The 19,985-nt window shown below is 39.3% G+C and overlaps 1 protein-coding gene across 4 annotated transcripts in view; it reads right to left on the bottom strand.

Annotated features, from left to right (window-relative positions):
• Window positions 1-19,985, bottom strand: part of MTHFD2L (methylenetetrahydrofolate dehydrogenase (NADP+ dependent) 2 like) — a 102,311-nt gene that overhangs the window by 37,736 nt on the left and 44,590 nt on the right. For all 4 annotated transcript variants that reach the window (XM_070395057.1, XM_070395066.1, XM_070395049.1 and 1 more), the window contains one exon: window positions 16,789-16,881. In XM_070395057.1, the coding sequence (XP_070251158.1) occupies window positions 16,789-16,881 (93 nt within the window). The remainder of the gene's footprint in view (window positions 1-16,788; window positions 16,882-19,985) is intronic.

Genomic DNA, 19,985 nt, shown 5'->3' on the forward strand with positions numbered 1-19,985 from the left:
CTTTACTCCAGGCTCCCATGAGTCCATTTAGGAATGTAGAGAGGGAGACCCCAATAAATAAAGAATTGGCAGCTCTTAAAAATTCTGTATTATATTTTGTGCCATTCTAAGGGAGACTACCATGATAGAGAGGCATTCTTTCCCTTTTTGCAACAGAACTTCATTCTTTGAGGGCTCCAGCACACCTAGGATGGACTGTGCAGCTAAGAGACTGTGTCTGGCCACAGTGGTCAGCGTTGTTGGCAGGAAAAATAAAACTCATCTCTATATGAATGTATGTTGTGAAGAGATGGTGATGAGGGGTTAAAGCAGAAGAGAACACTATGTGAAAACTGACTAAACTTGTTATGGAGTATAAAGATCCATGAGAGATGTAAAAATAACAGCAAAGGTGTGAGGCATAATTAAAAAGAATTATACAGAGAATCTCTAAAATTTTAGTACTATAAGGAAAATATCCAGATGGGAAATATTCTCATTATTTCAACAGATATTTGCAGAATAGCTATTATGTGCTAGGTATCAGAGAAAGTGAAAGGGATAAGACAATGAATAAGATAGACAATAATCTCTTCCTTATGGAGTCGACTTTTTCATAGGGAAGGTAGCAAATAAATAAATAAATAAATAAATACCGCACACAGTGTCTGGCAATGATAAGTGCCAGAAAACAAAATAAAACCCTGCTATTTTTAGATAGGCCTCTAATATGTTCATTTGAACAGACATGAATGAAAACAGTGTTATTATGCAAATTAGTGGGTTTCAAATTTTTTGGTTTCAGACCTACTTTACAGTCTTAAGAATTATTGAAGACCCAAAAGAACTTTTTTTATGTGGCTTATGTCCATTGACTTTATCATATAAGCAATCAAAACTGACAAACTGCTTAAATATTTATTTAATTCTTTTTAAAAAGACAATAATAATCCCATTACATGTTAAAATGATAGATTTTAATTAAAATAACCACATATCCCAAAATGACAACAAAAAAATAGTGAGAAGAGAGGGACTGTTTTACGATTTGGATAATCTTTTAATGTCCAGGTAATAGAAGAAGCTATTCTCAATCTGCTTTTGCATTCAGCACCATTCTCACATGTAGTTGGAAAAGGAAGAAGTGTTCTAAAAGACTTATAAGTTAATCGTGGTCATCTTTCTTTGAATCTACATCAAAACTAGACAAGAAACCGTTTCTACAGGGTAGTTGCAATGTGTAATTTGAAGCCATTTCAATGAGCTTTCCGTAGTCTATAGTATTAAAACCCAATACTGGTCTACCTTACATTTTGAGTGGATATAGTGATATCATGCATTACTTATTTGAAAAATATCACTTCACTGAGTTGTACACATCTTCCCAATGTTGTCACACATCATTATACAATACTTAAAAATCGTATTTGTTAATATCACCATCAATCTCAGGGGAGGGGAACGTATTGGGAAGCTGTCAAGCTCACAGTGGGATCACTGCTTTTGCAGAATTTTAAGATTGCTTGAATCAAACTATCGTCTAGTCCAGAGTGCTAGTACAAGTTCACCACAACTCACCTGGATGTCTTTTGTAGCCACTACCAGTCTTTGTTTTCATATCTTCCCTCCCACTGACAAAAGCAGTTCATTGGGCACTCTGACCCTTTCCTTCAAAGCCAATAAAAGGATCTATCTCTACCACCAAGCAAAGACCTCCCCACACCCCACCTTTTTGGTCTGAGGATCATACCACTTCCCAGCAGATTGGAGAGACTGTGGTGACAAATATAATGAATAATCTCACTCTCACTTGAGACCCCACCCCCACAAACAGGGAGTGGCACAACCTTGAACTGTAATAACCATGTAACAACAGTTGAAACAAATAGTAACACCTACCAACAAAATGAGCAGTGTTACTTTTAATTTTGGTTCCCTGTAGAACATTCAAAACAATATTATTAAACATTTTTCGGTACCAAATCTCACAGAGTTCACTGTCATAGATGAGGTCAGTGTATGAGCCAAAGTCGGGAAAGAACGGGCACTTTGAGAGAATGAGAAAAGCTCTCTGTTCTCTCAGGGATTTAATGGTTGGCTCTGTTACCTTGCCTACAAGCTTTGTTTTGTGAGAATTTCTAGTTCCTTATTACATGTTTGGTGATACAAGAACCAAACAAAAAATTAGGGCAACACATTCATATTCATTTGGAAACACTGAAATGACCCATGGGACTCTAAACAGACCTGAGATAAAAGCAAGGAAATCAAAGGAATACATTGTTTGAGATTAAGAAAATGCTTATTAAAAGCAAATAAATAAAACAAAACAATAAAGCTACCATAAAAGGCCAAAACTTGTGTTTAAAAATGAACAAAATTCACCAAAGTGGATTGGAAAGCTTCAGACTTTGTGGTAGAGTTCTCCGACCATAACTCGCCCTCCCCATGTAGCCTAAGGGGGTGTAAACACAGTAGGCTGACATCGGGAGTGGGAGGGTAGCTGACAGAGCCCTGTCCTGGTGAACGTGAACGTCCCTACTGTGTGGGAGATGACTGGTGCAACCGAAACGCACTGCAGTAAAATCACACCGGATGGACACAAGGTGCCCAGTGGAAACTGGTAAAGGAAAGGAAACTGCAAAGGTCTTTCTTGTCTATTAGTAATGACCCTTGAAAAGCATATGCCAGCCATTCAACTCCTGAGATGCCTTCTGTGGCGACACCAAACCCAATAGGAGACCAAGTGCCCCTCTATATATGCACCCAGAGTCCCTGCACTTTCCTTTCTCACAAGTTTTTTAATTTTTTCATTCTGTTTGCATGTTGCTATTTGACTAAAGCCTGTTTAAAGTGGACTACAAGCTCCATGAGGGCAGTAACTAAGTCAGTTTTGAACCCACTGCCTGGCACTACTTGGTGCTCAGTAAATGTGTTGAGGAAAGGAAGAGAGGGAGGGAGAGTGTAGCCTTAGACTAGCTTAATAGGCCAGTCCTGGGAAAGTGGCACGTTAGTCTAACGGGGAGAAAGATAACAGGAAGCATCCCATATGAAAACAAGAGAGTCACCAAGGCTCTTGTTCTATATACTTTAAGTTGGAAATGTGTTCATGTGAGAAAGCAAATGAATACAGTTCAGTAAGCACCTGTTAGACATCTTAGAATTCTGACTAAGAAATTCAAAGTTTTCCTTGTGACATACTCTCCCCCTTCCCCTGGCCCCACGCTAGTGAGGAGGAAAGAGCTTCTAAGAAGAGACAGGACATTATTTGAGTAGTTTCTCTCATTTTTGCCTTATATTTTAATTAGCTTGGCTGGCACTGCAGGGCTGTTTAGAAGAAACGAGAAGGTGATACAGCTGTGTCTCTGCAAGTCTGGGGAGTGTCTTACCTGGCAGTCGTAGCAAGAATTGGCAGGAGGGGAAAGAGAGGTGAGCAGAAATTCCAGAAATGTCCAAATCACAGATTCCAGGGGAATGTGGACATACAGCAGTCATTCTGTTCCATGTGGCATAATAGGACAAAGCATGGTCTGAGGAATTCTTCATGTGGGAAGACAGATGACACTGACAGCTCTACGTGGAGAACTAGCAGACACCCAGTAGGGAATAAGGTTTGCCATTAGGTCTGCACAGGCGTGCAGTCTGAGTCACGGAGAGAACTTGGGCTTCATGTGATCGTATACTAATGGTAAGACTATATTTCACATTTATAAAAGTAAACACAGTAACAATCCCCACCCCTTGCCCTCCGTTTGCTGTAAAAATAATGCTAAGTAGATGAAAACACAGAGCACGGTGCTTGGCACACAGTCGCATTCAATTAATGACAATTGCCTTTGGCTTCTTAGTTTTCTAATTGAAATGTCAAATACAATATGAATATTGTGTTATATATAGTTTTGTGGTATTAAGTTACTTTAAGTGACCTCTCTATGTAACAAAAATGTCTCTTTTTTAAATAAGTTGCTTCAAACTTCGTTTTTCAAAAAAATTCAAAGTATAAATAAAATTCCACCATTAATCACCTTTGGGTAATTTTAGCAACTCAATTTATTTTGCAAATATCCCATTATTTCTTTAGAACAAAATACAAAGATGGCTTGCTTGGCCGGTATTGCTCAGTGGTTGAGCCCTGAACCAGGGGGTCATGGTTTGATCCCCAGTCAGGGCACATGCCTAGGTGTGGGCTCAATTCCCAATAGAGGGTGTACAGGAGGCAGCCGATCAATGATTCTCTCTCATCGCTGATGTTTCTCTCTCTCCCTCTCCCTTCCTCTCTCTGAAATCAATAAAAAAATTCTATATAATAAAAGCCTAGGTGGCATCATGCCCTTGCGTGAAGTCATCACAAGATGGCCACCACAAAATGGCCATGTGTACAGGAGGGGTGGGGCCTAGTGGCCACTCCATGCCATGAGGCCTGGGGGTCCTGTGGCTCTGTGCAGTGTGGAGGAGGCCAGTCCTGGCGTAGGAGGTGGGTTGCAGCAGGGGAGGGCAGTTGTGGGTGATCAGGCTAGTAGGGGAGGGCAGTTGTGGGCAATCAGGCTGGTAGGGGAAAGCAGTTGGGGATGATCAAGCCAGCAGGGGAGTGGTTAGGGGGCAATTAGGCTGGCAGGCAGAAGTGGTTAGGGGCAATCAGGCAGGCAGGCAGGCAGGCGAGCAGTTAGGAGCCAGCGGTCCCAGATTGTGAGAGGAATGTCCCAGATTGGAAAGGGTGCAGGCCAGGTTGAGGGACACCCCCCCCCACCTTGTGCACAAATTTTGTGCACTGGGCCTCTTATATATTAAAAAAAATAGATAGCTTAAAAGGCCATGTATAAATGAGCTAAAAATGCCCTGATTTTACCTGTGTTAGCCACTATTGTTTTGTGACTATGATCTCCAGCTGATTCCAGGAAAATAATGTCATGAGTGAGTGATTATTTTTGTCTTTTGGTAGTAGGGGGAGAGAGGAGCCTTTTCTTTACATAATTATTCTAGGATTAATGGTGTAAAAGGATTAATAGGATTAATTATTCTAGGATCAACTAGCTTCCATTTAGAGTTTATAGGCCAGAATCCTAAAGTGCATTTGATGATGAAAAAATAATTTAATATGCAAGAATATTTAATAAATGTAATAAATATGTAACAGGTAGAAAGGGGTTTTAATTTGATTTACAAATTCCTTGGCCATCAAAATCATATAAAAAATGTCCCAGAAGCTTATGTTTTTTCCAATTGGACCACATATTTTGCAGAAACAAATATGGGTCTATGACAAAAAGGAATGGAAATGAATAGTTTTTTTGGCCCTTTCAACAAATTATTAATTTCTAAAGCATCACTCTGTGAGGATATGCTCTTTATAACTGCCGCACATTATGAAAGGGACACATATGGCAGGCTGTGTTTTGTAAAAGCAGAACTAGAATAAAAATGTAGTAATACTCTACTCATCTAAGAAAATGCCAAGTCTTTTACTGTTAAAATAGATGAATGTGGAACACTACTTATTGGCAGACAGAGAACTGTAGTCACAATCTGAAAGCTCTGCAAAGCTAAACACATATTTGTATTTCTACCACATGTAATCTAACGCAAGTATTCTTCAGAATATAATTGGCTGTAAGCATCCCTTTGTGTAGATATGCCATCATTCCTTAAATGTTCCCATGTTGTTGGGTGCTTAGACTGTTTCCAACTCTTTGCTATCATAAATAAATCTGCAGTGGATATCCTTGAATGTTATCTCTGTAAGCTCATTACAGTTCTCAATGGGATAAATTCCTGGATGTAGTATTTTGGGAACTGAGATAATGTGTGTTCACAACATATATCCAAGTTTTTAAATCTATGTATTTTTATTTGAAGAAATGTAGTCAAGTTACATCTCATCTAGTGCCCCAGGTAAACTAACATTATGTCCTGAGTTATTTCCAAGCCATTCAGCATTCCTTTGCAGAGTTTCCACTAAAAAGTCAGAAAACTTATAAAGGAGAAAACCCCTTCAAATAGTTTTTTAATCCCCCCCAAAAAAGTAAATTTGGGGTGATAGCTTAGTAACCTAAAAGAATTTGTTACTCTTAGTAAAAACAAAGGGAATTTCATTCACTGTGATATGGTGTGCCACATTATTTTTAAGAATATTCATTCAGACCAACTATCCTAGGGTGAATATATATCATAATGTGGTGTGTGTGTGTGTGTGTGTGTGTGTGTGTGTATGTGTGTGTGTGTTTTACAAAGAGTAAATCTTCCTGGTTATCTTTAAAGTCAGTGTAACTATGAATTATGGGGAAACATAATAAGAACATTATGGAAATGTACCTGACTTTTCTGCAATGTAATAGTTGATCCCGGATATAGATTACCATCTTGATTTAAAGGGCACAGTGGCTAGAGTGTCGGCCTACGAACTGAAGGGTCCTGGGTTTGATTCTGGTCAAGGGCACATGCCTGGGTTGCAGGCTCAAGCCCCAGTAGGGGGCATTCAGGAGGCAGCCAATCAATGATTCTCTTTCATGATTGATGTTTCTATCTCTCTCTCCCTCTACCTTCCTCTCTGAAATCAATAAAAATATATGTAAAATAAATAAATATAAAATAGGCAATTATTAATTAACCAAATCAGAAATAAATTTGGAGGAAATGCACTCAGGTGAAATTTGAAGGGACAGGGACAGAAACCTTCCCTTGACTATGCATACAGGCAAAAAGTAAGGGCTTTCATACAAAGCTGTTTGATGAGATATATGCTGGCACCAGTGATTCCTTTCTTCTCATCACTGTCCTTCAGAACCAAAGCCACACCTGAAGCAGGCGGCCAGATGCGCAGTAAGATTCCCTGCAGCCCATTTCAAACACTATCTCTACATGGATTACGCAAGTGTTGATGTGTGGTATTTTGATCCCTGATTTTTTTAAAGTTTCAATTTTCCTGTATTTTAATTAGATTTGTGAATGTTACTGTAAAACCACAACTAATAATAACTGACTATAGATAATGGAATCATTTCACTTTCTTCCAGTCAACACATGTTTGGAAGAGACATTCAGCAATACCACACACTCAGAATACATCAGAGGAATGACTTCACCAAAGAAGGGCTCATGTTCCTACCCACACTAGGCAGTAGAGCAAAGTATTTTCTTATTCTCTCATTGAAGATGATCATCATTTCTCAGCTCTTTCTCTGCCTCCTCCCTACCTTACCTCTGAACTCTGCAGCTGCAAGCGCTGACTCAAGGGTGCTGATGCAATGCCATATTAAGCTTTCGTGAAGTGGAACAGCCCAAACAAGGTATTAAGGTTGAAATGGATCCTGAAGAGATCATTTACCCTGATAGAGGCCCCCTCAACTTCTCGGGAAGAAGCTTCACCAAAGATAAACACCTGAATTCTAAACAAGGAAGTATATTCATTCAGCAATGAGTTTTCTAATCCCCAGTGCAAGATTCTTCAGTAGATATTTAAAAATAAATAAACCTTGTCCTGGGTACTGGAGGTCACAATACCTTCGGAGTCACTTCAATGCCGTCCCGTCCACGTGGTCACCTTCCATACTGACCCACCATAATTCTTGCTGTTCTTTATAGACTCATCTCATATCTCACTTAGGTCCTCTGTATTTCCATTCTCCTCCCTTTTATTGTGTTACATTTCAGAATTAGCAATATGATGCTTAAAAGGGGACTTTTCTACTTTAAATAAAGGCACCCAATGCCATCCCCTGTTAGTGTTATGTATCCAAATTTCACATAATATTAAAGCATATTTTATGACTTGCGTGGGTGTTGTTAAGCAGATATTTTGTTTCTGTATTAATCCTCACCTAAGAATATTTTCCCATTCATTTTTAGAGAGAGTGGAAGAGAGTGGGAAAGACAGAAACATCGAAGTGAGAGAAACACATTGATTGGTTGCCTCATGCCCACGTGCTGACCAGGGCCCAGGCTGGAGAGGAGCCTGTAAACGAGGCATGTGCCTTGACCAGAATCAAACCCAGAACCCTTTGGTCTGCAGGCTGACGCTCTATCCACTGGGCCAAATTGGCTAGGGCTAGGCAGATATTTTGTACAACTATAAGTTACCACTTGATAAGCCTCATATAAAGAAAGGTCTATTAAAAATTAATAAACTATAAAGGTATAAATCCAGTGAAGATATAGTAGAAAACAATGCTTTAAACCTTCTCTTCAGTGTAGACCAGATAACATTATTGGAGTCACTAGCTGAAATGAGTAATACTATTCAAAATACGTATTTTAAAAGAGCTCAGAGCCTTACACTAGGTTTTAAATCATCTACTAATATACCAGGAAAAAATAATGGCTGTAGGAAACACTCTTTATTAGATACTGGAGGCCCAGCACACACAAAATCGTGCACGGTTAGGGTCCCTAGGCCTAGCCTGGCCTCCGTCGCATGGCCTCTGCCACCCTGCGACACTACGTGAAGCTCCCCTCCTCGGGATGCTCGGAGAACCGCCCCCCTCCCCCCCCGCCTCCCCCTCCCCCCCCCCCCCCCCCGCCTATCCCTCCCCACCCCCCCCCCCCGCCCCCGACTGCTCCGCGAGGCTTCCCCCCCCCCCCAGGACACTCCACGAAGCTTGCTGCCGCCCCACAAGGTTCCCCACTGGACACTATGTGAAACTCTCCCTCCCCCCACTCTGTAACTGCTCCCTGAAACTCCCGTGCCCTGCGACTGCTTCGCGAAACTTGCTGCCCCCCGGGTGACTGCTCCACTAAGCTCATGGCCAGCCCACCACAGTCGCTCAACAGTCCCCAGTCCCACCCCGGCACCAGTCCCCCTCATGGTGAGTGGCTCGGGGGCCAGTGGAGGGGGGTACCGAAAGGTGCTCCATGCACTTCATGGTGACTGGTCGCCCCTTCGGTCATGATGGCACCTAGCTCTTTATATATATTAGGATGGATTAGCTATCTTAGATCCCATCCTATTTTTTAAAATATATTTTTATTGATTTCAGAGAGGAAGGAAGAGGGAGAGAGAGATAGAAATATTAACGATAAGAGGGAATCATTGATTGGCTGCCTCCTGCGCACTCCTACTGGGGATCAAGTCCACAACCCGGGCATGTGCACTTGACCTGAATTGAACCTAGGATGCTTCAGTTTGCAGGCCAATGCTCTATCCACTGAGCCAAACTGGCTAGGGCAATCCTATCCTATTTTTATTGTAGATAAACCCATTTGCTAACAGAGAAATAGTGGACTTTTAATCCCTACTAGCATGCTGACATGAATCTCATGGCCATCTCTGCCTTGACCAGAGCCTCAAGAGAGATGAAAGGAATGGAAGAATAAATAGAAAAAATAGATGGGCTTACCAGAAAAACAGACTAGATGGCCAGGAAAAACTACAGAGCACATACTTGATCAAGGTTGCACAATTAACAATTGGCAGAGATGGGATTTAAATTCTGAAATACTTACTCCAGCAAGGCCTGTGCATTTACACCACTCCATACCATTGACAATAATTGACAAAATTAAGATAAATGACAAATTTAGGAAGGCAGAAGGAATTCTAGAGGAGAAGCAGAGACTAACGGGGACAAGATGGAGAATGAGAAGAAGAATATGGGAAGAACAATAGCACAGTGAAACCATAAAGTGTGCTGACATTGGCTCAGGAAGCACCCAGAGCTGTAAAGGAGTAAGTTCCACGCCCAAGTGCCATGAGCTCCAAATGATGGCATAGACTATTTTCTTACCCCATCCCTAGGAACTTCTCAGTGTCCTGGCATCCTGAAAATTACTAATTCTGCTCAAAGGAAGAGGAAATACTGTATTGAGAACCTAGGATGATGTCTGATGGGTGTGTATCTAGAACTTGAAAATATGATGGAAGAAGTGGTGAAAAGTAGTTGGTAGGTCACCTTGTATTTTATGAAGAGTAAGTATGAATATTCCCAGTTACTCTACTGAATTGCCCATTTATCCTGTTTTATATTACAGTGTCTATCTTTAAAAGTGTTGCAGTAGATGCTTGAGTTATGACTGTGAAAGTTCATTCATCATGCTGGAAGGGATGGCTTAGTGGACAAAATGCCAGCTTTCACCAACTATGACACTGTATCCAGAGGTTAATAATAATAGGCAAGTGGCATTGATTCAGCAGCTCATGTTCTGAATGAAGCTAGTTCCAACAAGTTTACTCAGATGGGTGGAGGGTTCTTTAGACAATGTCTGGAAAAAAATTGCCAATCCTGCCTGGATAATGAAAATTCCTAGACCCTTTACAAATGTAGTATTTCCCCAGCATGAGACATGGAAGAACCAAAGGACTTTTTAACACAATCTTAGAATCTGTGCCCTCTTCTGCACAGCAGTACCTTCTTTATCATTAGCCTTACCCAAGCCAATTTAGCCTTCCCCAAAACTAGAGTAGTCTCCTTTTATCCTCAGTTTCTTCACCTTCTGTGGTTTCAGTTACCTGTGGTCAACCTAGATCCAAAATGTTAATGAAAAATTTCATAAATATATAATTCATAACTTTTAAATTGTGCACTGTTCTGAGTAATGGGATAAAACCGTGTGTCGCCCTACTCTGTTCAGCCTGGGATGTGAATCATCCCTTTGTCCAGTGTGTCCACTCTGTATACGCTCCCTGCCCTTAGTCACTTAGCAGTCATGTTAGTTATCCCCTATCACAGTAAAGTAATGCTTGTGCTTGAGTAAACCTTATTTTACTTCATAATATCTCAAAGCACCCGAGTAATCATGCTGGAAATTTGAATATGCTAAAGAGAAGCTATAAAATACAATAAAATATTGAAAGAGAGACAGGGAAGGAATGCGAGAGCACACAGTCACATAAGCTTTAGTTTATTATTAATTATTTTGTTAATATCTTACTGTGACTAACTTATAAATTAATGTTTATCATAAATATGTATGTATAAGAAAGACATAGGGTTCAGTACTACCTATGGCAGCAGTTCTCAACCTGTGGATCGCGACCCCTTTGGGGGTCGAACGACCCTTTCACAGGGGTCGCCTAAGACCATCCTGCATATCAGATATTTACATTACGATTCAAAACAGTAGCAACATTACAGTTATGAAGTAGCAACGAAAATAATTTTATGGTTGGGTCACAACATGAGGAACTGTATTTAAAGGGCCAGAAGGTTGCGAACCACTGACCTATGGTATCAGGCATCCACTGGGGGTCCTAGAATATATCCCCACAGACAAGGGGTGGCTACTCTACTTCTTTATTCAACTGTTTAATACCCTCAATTTTAGCTGTCTATAATAGTCTCTTTCTTCACTCTTCTCATAGTTTCTTTTTTTAAAATATATTTTTATTGATTTCAGAGAGGAAGGGAGAGGGAGAAATAGAAACATCAATGATGAGGGAGAATCACTGATAGGTTGCCTCCTGCATGCACCACACTGGGGATCAAGCTTGCAATATGGACATGTGCCCTGACCAGGAACCTCCTGATTCATAGGTCGATGCTCAACCACTGAGCCACACTGGCCAGGCTAATTTCTTAATTTAACATTTATACTCAGATCAGTCTACTCCTCTACTTAATGATAGAAACTACTCTTTTATTTCAAAAAAATAACTCACTTAGATGGCTTTATCAATTACTTTACAATGACCAATAAATTTTAACACGTTAAACGCCCAGTCAGTCACCGGTGACTGACACTACACTTTCCGTCCGGAAGACAAAACAGGCTGGGTGCTTAACATGTTAAACAAATTCATCTTTATAAAATTATATTCTTAAAAATTTATCAGCAAAGAAGGGTTTTAAAAGCCTATAGAATCTATTGCTATTCTTATTGTGTTCATGCAAACAATCAGACCAAATTGAAACTTAATGTAATACAGTAAATATATTGGTCTTAATTTGGCTCTTTAATAAAAATTAGGGTGGCCATGACCGGTTTAGCTCAGTGGATAGAGCATCGGCCTGCGGACTGAAGGGTCCCAGGTTCGATTCTGGTCAAGGGCATGTACCTTGGTTGCGGGCACATCCCCAGCAGGGAGTGTGCAGGAAGCAGCTGAATTGATGTTTCTCTCTCATCGATGTTTCTAACTCTCTATCCCTCTCCTTCTCCCTTCCTCTCTGTAAAAAAAATCAATAAAATATATTTTTTTAAAAATGAGGGTGATTTTAGGGAGGGGGAATTATATTTACATAGACTTTATAATACACAGTTATGAATATTAGACTCACAGCTTTATTTTTCATTTATGATTTGAATTGGATCCTAAATTAATCTTAAATATTTGGCTACAACCCTCCAAACTATTCTTTCTTTCCTTCCATCAAATCATTTGTCATAATTCTTGCTGTTCTAGCTTTTGTCCCAATAATAGTAAGATTTGTAGCAGTTTGTCTCCATCTGGTTACAATCCCTGCTTGTACTCAGGAAATACCACTTCTCAACACCATCACAACCTCCTTTTGTGGCCAGGCCTTATTGTCCCTAACAGAGAGCAAGGATTTTTGGCTCTGAAGAAAAATGTTGCCCCTTTCAGCAGGAAGCAGCTATAGAAGAGACCTTACACCCTCTTTTCTCTGAAAGAATTCAGTGCCAAGATCCTTGAGGGGGTGAGGGGGGAGTGTTAGAACCCAGAGCAAGAATGATGGACTAGGTACAGAAACTCACTAGGGCAGAAAGCCCTAGATGCCTAGCAAGGGGCAAAACTGGGAAAACAAGAACCTGGCCCCCAAGGTAATCTATCTTCCCCTAGCATATCACTGGTCATGTGATTTGGACTCCAGATATTTCACATCTCTAGTCAGGAATTTATACCCCTTGACCTTTTCCTCCCTAAAGATAAACATCTAGGCCTCAGTTGTATTTCAGCTTCCGGCCCAGAAAAGCAGCAAAACCAGACACGTGGTGCTGTGGCTGCCTCAGGACCAGCTTTTACCTCTCAAGTCATTCAACTGGTTTCCTCAGCCTTGGGTATCTGATAATTTCACCCTCCCTTATAATAATGGACACGCTAAGGTGCTAGGTGATTGGTTTCTGACATGTGGCATAACTGTTTATTAAGAATAATTATTAACAAACAGAAAGAGGAGGGAAACATTAGGCCTATAGGACAATACAATCCTTAGCAGCCATCTGTAAGCTTCCCACCACAGGAGAACAAAAGACCAAGAAAAACTCACTAGACACCAGGAGCCAGACCATACAAGGAAAGGAAACTGTTCTGAAGGCTACTGATTGCACACCTGCATTCCATCCACATTCCAAGCCCACCAGCTCAGCCCCCAAACCCACTGATGACAAGTTTCCTGCCAGTGACTGCGTATAAGGATGAAACTCTGGCTCCTGGGTGCTGTCATCATTGACCCAGTGTCCCCTTGGCTTGGTGCTATGCAGCCCTTCCTTTGGATACTCCAACCCCCATCCTTAAATAAATTTAATTTTTTTTTAAAAAATTACCAGCTACATTTGTAATAATTTGAAGAAGTATTTGTTCCAGTTCTCGTCTCAAAATCAATGCAGCATACATTTATTGAGTATCCACAATGTATCAGGTACTATTTTGAGCACCAGTAAAAAAAATTTCTGTTTCTGCAATTGTAAAGAGAAGGGTATAGACAACTTTAAACAACTAGAGCAGCGGTTCTCAACCTGTGGGTCGCGACCCCTTTGGGGGCTGAACGACCCTTTCACAGGGGTCGCCTAAGACCATCGGAAAACACATATATAATTACATATTGTTTTTGTGATTAATCACTATCTTTAATTATGTTCAATTTGTAACAATGAAATTGGGGGTCACCACAACATGAGGAACTGTATTAAAGGGTTGCGGCTTTAGGAAGGTTGAGAACCACTGAACTAGAGGCCTGGTGCACAAATTTGTGCATGGGTGGGGTCCCTTGGCCTGGCTGGTGATCGGGGATAATTGGGGCTGGCTGAGGGGAGGGACTGCAGGAGGTTGGCTGTGGGAGTTCATTGACCACCAGGGGGCAGCTTCTGCATTGAACACCTGCCCCCTGGTGGTCAGTGTGCATCATAGCTACCGGCCAGTCGGCCAGTCATAACGGTTGCTTTTATATATATATATATATATATATATATATATATATATATTTATGTGTTATAACCATGGTACAGCAAAGTTCCTAGAAACAGATTATTTCTCTCTGGGAAAAATGCAGAGGGGTATAGCTTTGAGTAGGAGCCTAGAGCCTTTTATTTCTAACAGCATAATTTGACAGGATTTGGTTTTCAAATTTGAACTTCTATATTAGTCTACTTTTCAAATTTTGGTGAGATGCTTTAAAGGTAAGTCCTATATAGTTAAACCTATGAAAGTTTGAGAAACTGGAGAAGTGAGATTAATATGAACATAAGCTAATTTTAGTCATGCACCAGAATCATCACATGCCATTTCCTCTTATACTTTTCTTCTGTAAACCCATTCCAAGGTTTCTTCACCACATTCTTTATTGTCATTTCAGACATTATCAATGTGCCTGATACATCACCCACTACTCCTCCTCTACTCCTCCTAACTTTGAGATGGTACTGCTTCCATATATGCTGACATTCTAGTTATGACAATAATCAATACCTCTGCCATGAGGTCATTATATCCTTTTGTAATACCCACTGCTAATCGCATGTGTTTATTTCCCACACAGAATGCATGATGTGGTTATTCATTATTAGTGGGTTGTTGTTTTTTTATGCCTTCCTTACAATTCCACTATAATTTACCAATCTCTACGTATTTTATCCTCAAATTCTCCAGGTGATTATTAAGGAAGTAAAAATGTAGTAATCTTTAGTTATTTCTTACAAATTCTCAATTTTCTTCCCTGAAATTTCCCATTACACAGATGTTTATTTCCTAAGGATGATTGCAGGGCTACATACAGAGCTGTATTCCAAAATTCAGCATACATTTGTATCTAGTTAGAGGCACTAGAGCTGGAATACAAAGCAAGGAACAATACCTGTTTGCACTGCCTTCACTCAAAATTGTCTTCCTTCCAGGATTAAGACTGTGCGTGGCCAACTGGCTGTCTAAAATAGCTTGCACACGGGACTGGCGCCCTCTGGTGGTAATAGGATACCCTGAGTAGGATGGCTGAGATATAGAGCCTCAATACTGCTTCATCACCTAGAGACCTGGGTACCTCCAGGCTCCTCTTTTGTTAACTTTATGTAGAATTGGTCCCTTTTCCCTTTATTTTCCCCTTCCTTTCTTATTTTTTAACTCCTTGATCACAGTGACAATACAGTGAGTCTATATGAGAAACTCAAGGATGATGACAGTGTTGGCATAATGACTTGTGACATAAAGTTTGATTTAGTCACAACAGAATATCAGTGGTTCTTGAAAGAGGATGGTAATTACCCACTTGTCATTTCTCATAACATGAAAAACATGAGTATGAATGCATACTGAGGGATTTTGCTCCAAATATGCATTCAATAAAGAAAATATGCATTCGATATTATAATTGATAAATGAGAACTAAGATCAACTGTGAAATATTCTTTATATATTGTTAACCTCAGAATCAAATCAAATTTTAATAATAATGAACATTTCATTTTGTCTAAAATTAGAGATTAGCAATGACGACCACTCAAATTCCTCTCTCCTCACCAAATTCTGAGTCTTGTGTGTGACTTCAAGTGTTTCTAAAAAAAAGTCAATGTAATATTTATCTTGCATGAATCTATCAGTTGCTGCAGCAGTATTTCACCTAATGTCTGTGATCTAACAAAGTGTATTGCCTCTCTAAACATCCATCTTACTTCTGTCAATTGAGCTCAAACTCTTACATCTGGTATACCCCCTGAATATAATTTTTTAGAAAAACAGGAACTGTAGTTAGAAGATTATTGTTGATTCTAAAATGGGAATATTTCTATTTATACTCTATGAAGAGGCAAATTACTCCATCTAAAGTTATCACATATATATTTTGAGTTCCTATAAAGGGCCTATAGAATAAGAAAGTGAATTAAATTCTGTTAAAACTAATTTAAATTATTATTATTTTCCATTAAACTCAATTTATTATGAAACGTTTACTCTCCCTTTATAATTTGTAAATACTCAGCAATTCAACTGTAAAGTGTAGAAATTATCAATAATATCTAATTGATAAAATTAAAAGGGCTCTCATTCCAGCCTTAGATAAAGAACAGTCACAGTGTCTTCACCGTAGAAATACTATGTGGCAAGAGTAATGGGTAAAGGCAGAAGTAAAGGGTAGAATTATTTTGTATATTCAAATGTAAAACAAATTAGAAAAAGCTAGACCCATTAAATGAAAGTATAATAACTGTTCTCTGTTTCCATTCTTGTCTCTCTAAAGTCAATTCTTGACTCAGTGTAAGTAATCTTTTAAAAACGTATGCCAGACCATGTCAACCTCCTGATCTCAGCCATCGTAGCTTATATCAAAGTTTTTACCATGGCCTACAAATTCCGACATGTACCAGCCATGGCTATCCCTTCAACAGCATTTCCTACCAGTCTCCCCATAATTCATTCATGTTTAGAAGCAATCATGTTGTCAAAAGAATTGGCAAAATGCACATCTGTTCTTGTGCTTAATATTTCATTCCAAAGGTTATTCAGGTTTTCTATAATGAAGTGACAAATGCTAACACAGGCACAATGGACCAATATGACCAATATGATGATTGCCAAGAGACAGAATCCAGTTGTCGGAAGTTAATCATACATATCTTAATTCTCTGAAGAAGTGGTTCTTACGGACATGCTGGCATTTAGGGCAGGAATTACTCTGCTGATGATACTCCACCAAATAACACCCACTAAAGACTTACCTGCAGCGACTATGATAATATCTGCCAGCTGAGTATGGATCTTCAGTTGTTCTTTGGGGGTATATCTGTGAGCTATTGTCACTGTTGCATCACCTGGAATGCAGAAGAATTCCATTAATGATTACTTAACTTATTCATAATTTATGAGTGCTCCAATTCTAGAGGAGTTTCAGTTACGTCCTAAGTGTGAAAAAATGCTTTGAAATAATTAAATCACTTTAAAAACAAAAGCTAGATAAGAAAATATAGATGACCCATATCACTGTACCCTTCAACTGACCAGTGGAAAATCAAATGAGCCCAAATGAGGCTATGTGCTGACCATATAGGACAGCTATAAGTAGGATCCTAGAAACCTAGCACTTGAAAGTTCTGCATTGACAAGTTAATACACAGTCACTCATTGGCTTGATAATAAAATTTATAAATACTGAAAACAGCAAGACAAGTGCACTAAAAATGGGGCAACATCTTGTAGCAGGACAGGTTAGAGATTAATTCTGCCTCATCTTGGCAGGTACCACATTCATCTTGAGGAGGTGTCAAAAAAGGGTTCCTAAAAGAGGTAATATACTTTGTTAGTTCTTAAAGCATGAGTAGTAGTACACCAATCAGGGAAGGGGAAAAAAAGGAATTCCAAGGCAAAAGAATGGCAAGGAAAAATGAACCAACTTTGAAATTATGTGTTTAAGAAATGATGAAGAAGTCTAGGCTATAAGGGAAAGTATTCATACATGCTTTAACAAAGTGAAGTATGAATAAGAGAGGTTAGCAGACTGCGGGATTTCAGTGCTTAAAGTGAGAGCCATTGAAGGTGAGTGAGAGAAAGGCAGTGATGATGGGTCAAAGGAAGGACTCCCGGTATGAACATGGCTGAGTGAGACAGTACTCTCTCTCTTCCCTTTCTGCATAACATACAACAAAAATGTCATAGTCTCTATTTTTAGGAAAACTAGAAGACATACCACAGGGAGAAAGGCAGCAAAGAAATGGACAGAATAACAAGATGTTCGGCAACAACAGATCTCTGAGAATGACTGCAAAAATATACTTCCTGAAGGTGAAGAGTTCACATCAAAATGCAAATATTTGTAGCAGATAAAATAGGAAGAAAGACTGGAGAAGTCTTCTGAGACCCAGTATAGTTCAACAGAAAGGAACACAAAGACTTATACAGGGAAGGATTTCAACAGGAAGGAAGTAGTTGAATTCTATGAAGTGAAGGAGAAATCTGAAGGCTGCCCAGTACCTCCTTTACAACTGCTAGCAGAAGTATCCTGCAAATAGCAGATCCAAGACATCCAACTCTTCAATAAGTAATTTACAAAAGCATTTGACAAAGCATTGAACGCATATCATATAAGGATCAGCCCAAGGGAATTTGAATGGTGACAGAACTGTTCAAGGTTCTATTGGTAGTTACATGACTATATGCATTTGTCTAAACTCATGGAACTGTATACCTAAAAGAGTGAATTTTACTATATGCAGTTTTCTTAAGTAAATAAAAGGATACATTTTAAAAGTGGCAGACCCTATATAGGCCTAACCAATGGACACAGACAACAAGGGGGTGAGGGCATGAGTGGGGGGGGGGGTTAATGTGGGGATAAGGACACATATGTAATAACTTAATCAATAAAGAAATTAAAAAAATAAAGTAAAAGTGGCAGGCCCAAGAAAAAAAAAAAAGCAAAATAAATAAATAAATCCAATAGCAGTATTTTTTACAATAGCTAAGATCTGAAAACAGCCCAAATGCCCACCAATACATGAGTGGATAAAAAAGCTGTGGTACATTTACACCATGGACTACTATGCAGCAATAAAAAAGAAGGCTCTTTTACCCTTTGCAACAGCATGGAGGGACCTGGAGATTAATATGCTAAATGTAATAAGCCAGTCAGAGAAAGACAAATATCACATGATCTCATTTATATGTGATACCTAAAGAACAAAATAAACTCACAAACAAAACAGGTCTGGAGGCATGGATGCATGGAACAGACTGAGGGAGTGGGGGTATGGGAAACCAAATAACATGTGTTCCTGGTCATGAGAGCTAGCTATCCAGTGTTAAAATAAAAAATAAATAAATAAATAAAAATGGAGACTAACCTTGAAATTTCTCTGAGCAGACAAAACAGTTTAGTCATACAAGCAAAGTTTAACTTAGCTTATTTAACAAGGTTAATTTGACCTGGATCATTTCTTGCTTATGCCTCTGAAAATCATAAACAAAATTTGAACTGTTTCCCAAGGTTCATATGAGGTAACCATTGACCAATTCCCTATCATTTAAAAAAAAATTCTAATCCTATAACCAATCACTGTGAAGAATAAACAGTCCTTGCTTTCTCGCTAATATAAGCTGTCTTAGAACAATATACTCCTGAGCCTCATCCATATTTTGGTTTGAGGGCTCCTAGTTTGCAAACTATCTTTTCGGTGTGTAAACAATAAACTTTTACTGATTATTACTTCGGTGACTGATTATGTTTTGTCTGAACTTTTGACGCCTGCTAACTATATTCTCATTTAACCTGTCTTAATTGACATAGTGAAAAATCTTGTCATTCCTATTTCCAATCCTGGTTTCCCACTGCTTTTCTTCAACAAATCCTCTGGCTTGCTGCACCTAATCCATTCTGTCTCCTCAGCTTTTTCCATAGGTAACCAGTACTAACAAGTTGCAACAGCTACTCCTTAGAATGATGTGTATCTCTGACCCTCTGATGACTTTTCCCCCTCACTCAGTTTCACGTCCTATTGCTCAGATGATAACAGCCTTGGCAAGAACCTAATATTTCTAAGCATTCCACACATCCAGGTAAAAATTCATAAGCAGAGTCTTAAGCAACTTATTTGTTTCTGCAGTTTTGCATAAGTTATAGAAATCATGATAGCCTAGAAAACTTCAAATACCTACTTGTGTCTGCATCAGCAAATACAGCAAAATGGCGAACCCAGTAAGGGCTGGAATCTCATGTGTAGGGTTTCTTTTGTCACTTTCTCTAGATAAGGAAAAACTAAGTCATTCCCAACACGTTAACTCACACTATGACCTGGTTTAAAGGGAAAAAAAATCATTGAGGAAAATTCAGTACTCATCAACAGAACAGCACTCAATGAATCTTAAAATAATACCGCACTCTCTTGACTCTGAATTCCAGTTACTGCATGCTTTCTATCTCATA

Source organism: Myotis yumanensis, unplaced genomic scaffold, assembly GCF_028538775.1.
Source record: "Myotis yumanensis isolate MYYU_CA2020_CCGP unplaced genomic scaffold, mMyoYum1.0.hap1 SCAF_1, whole genome shotgun sequence".
NCBI lineage: Eukaryota > Metazoa > Chordata > Mammalia > Chiroptera > Vespertilionidae > Myotis > Myotis yumanensis.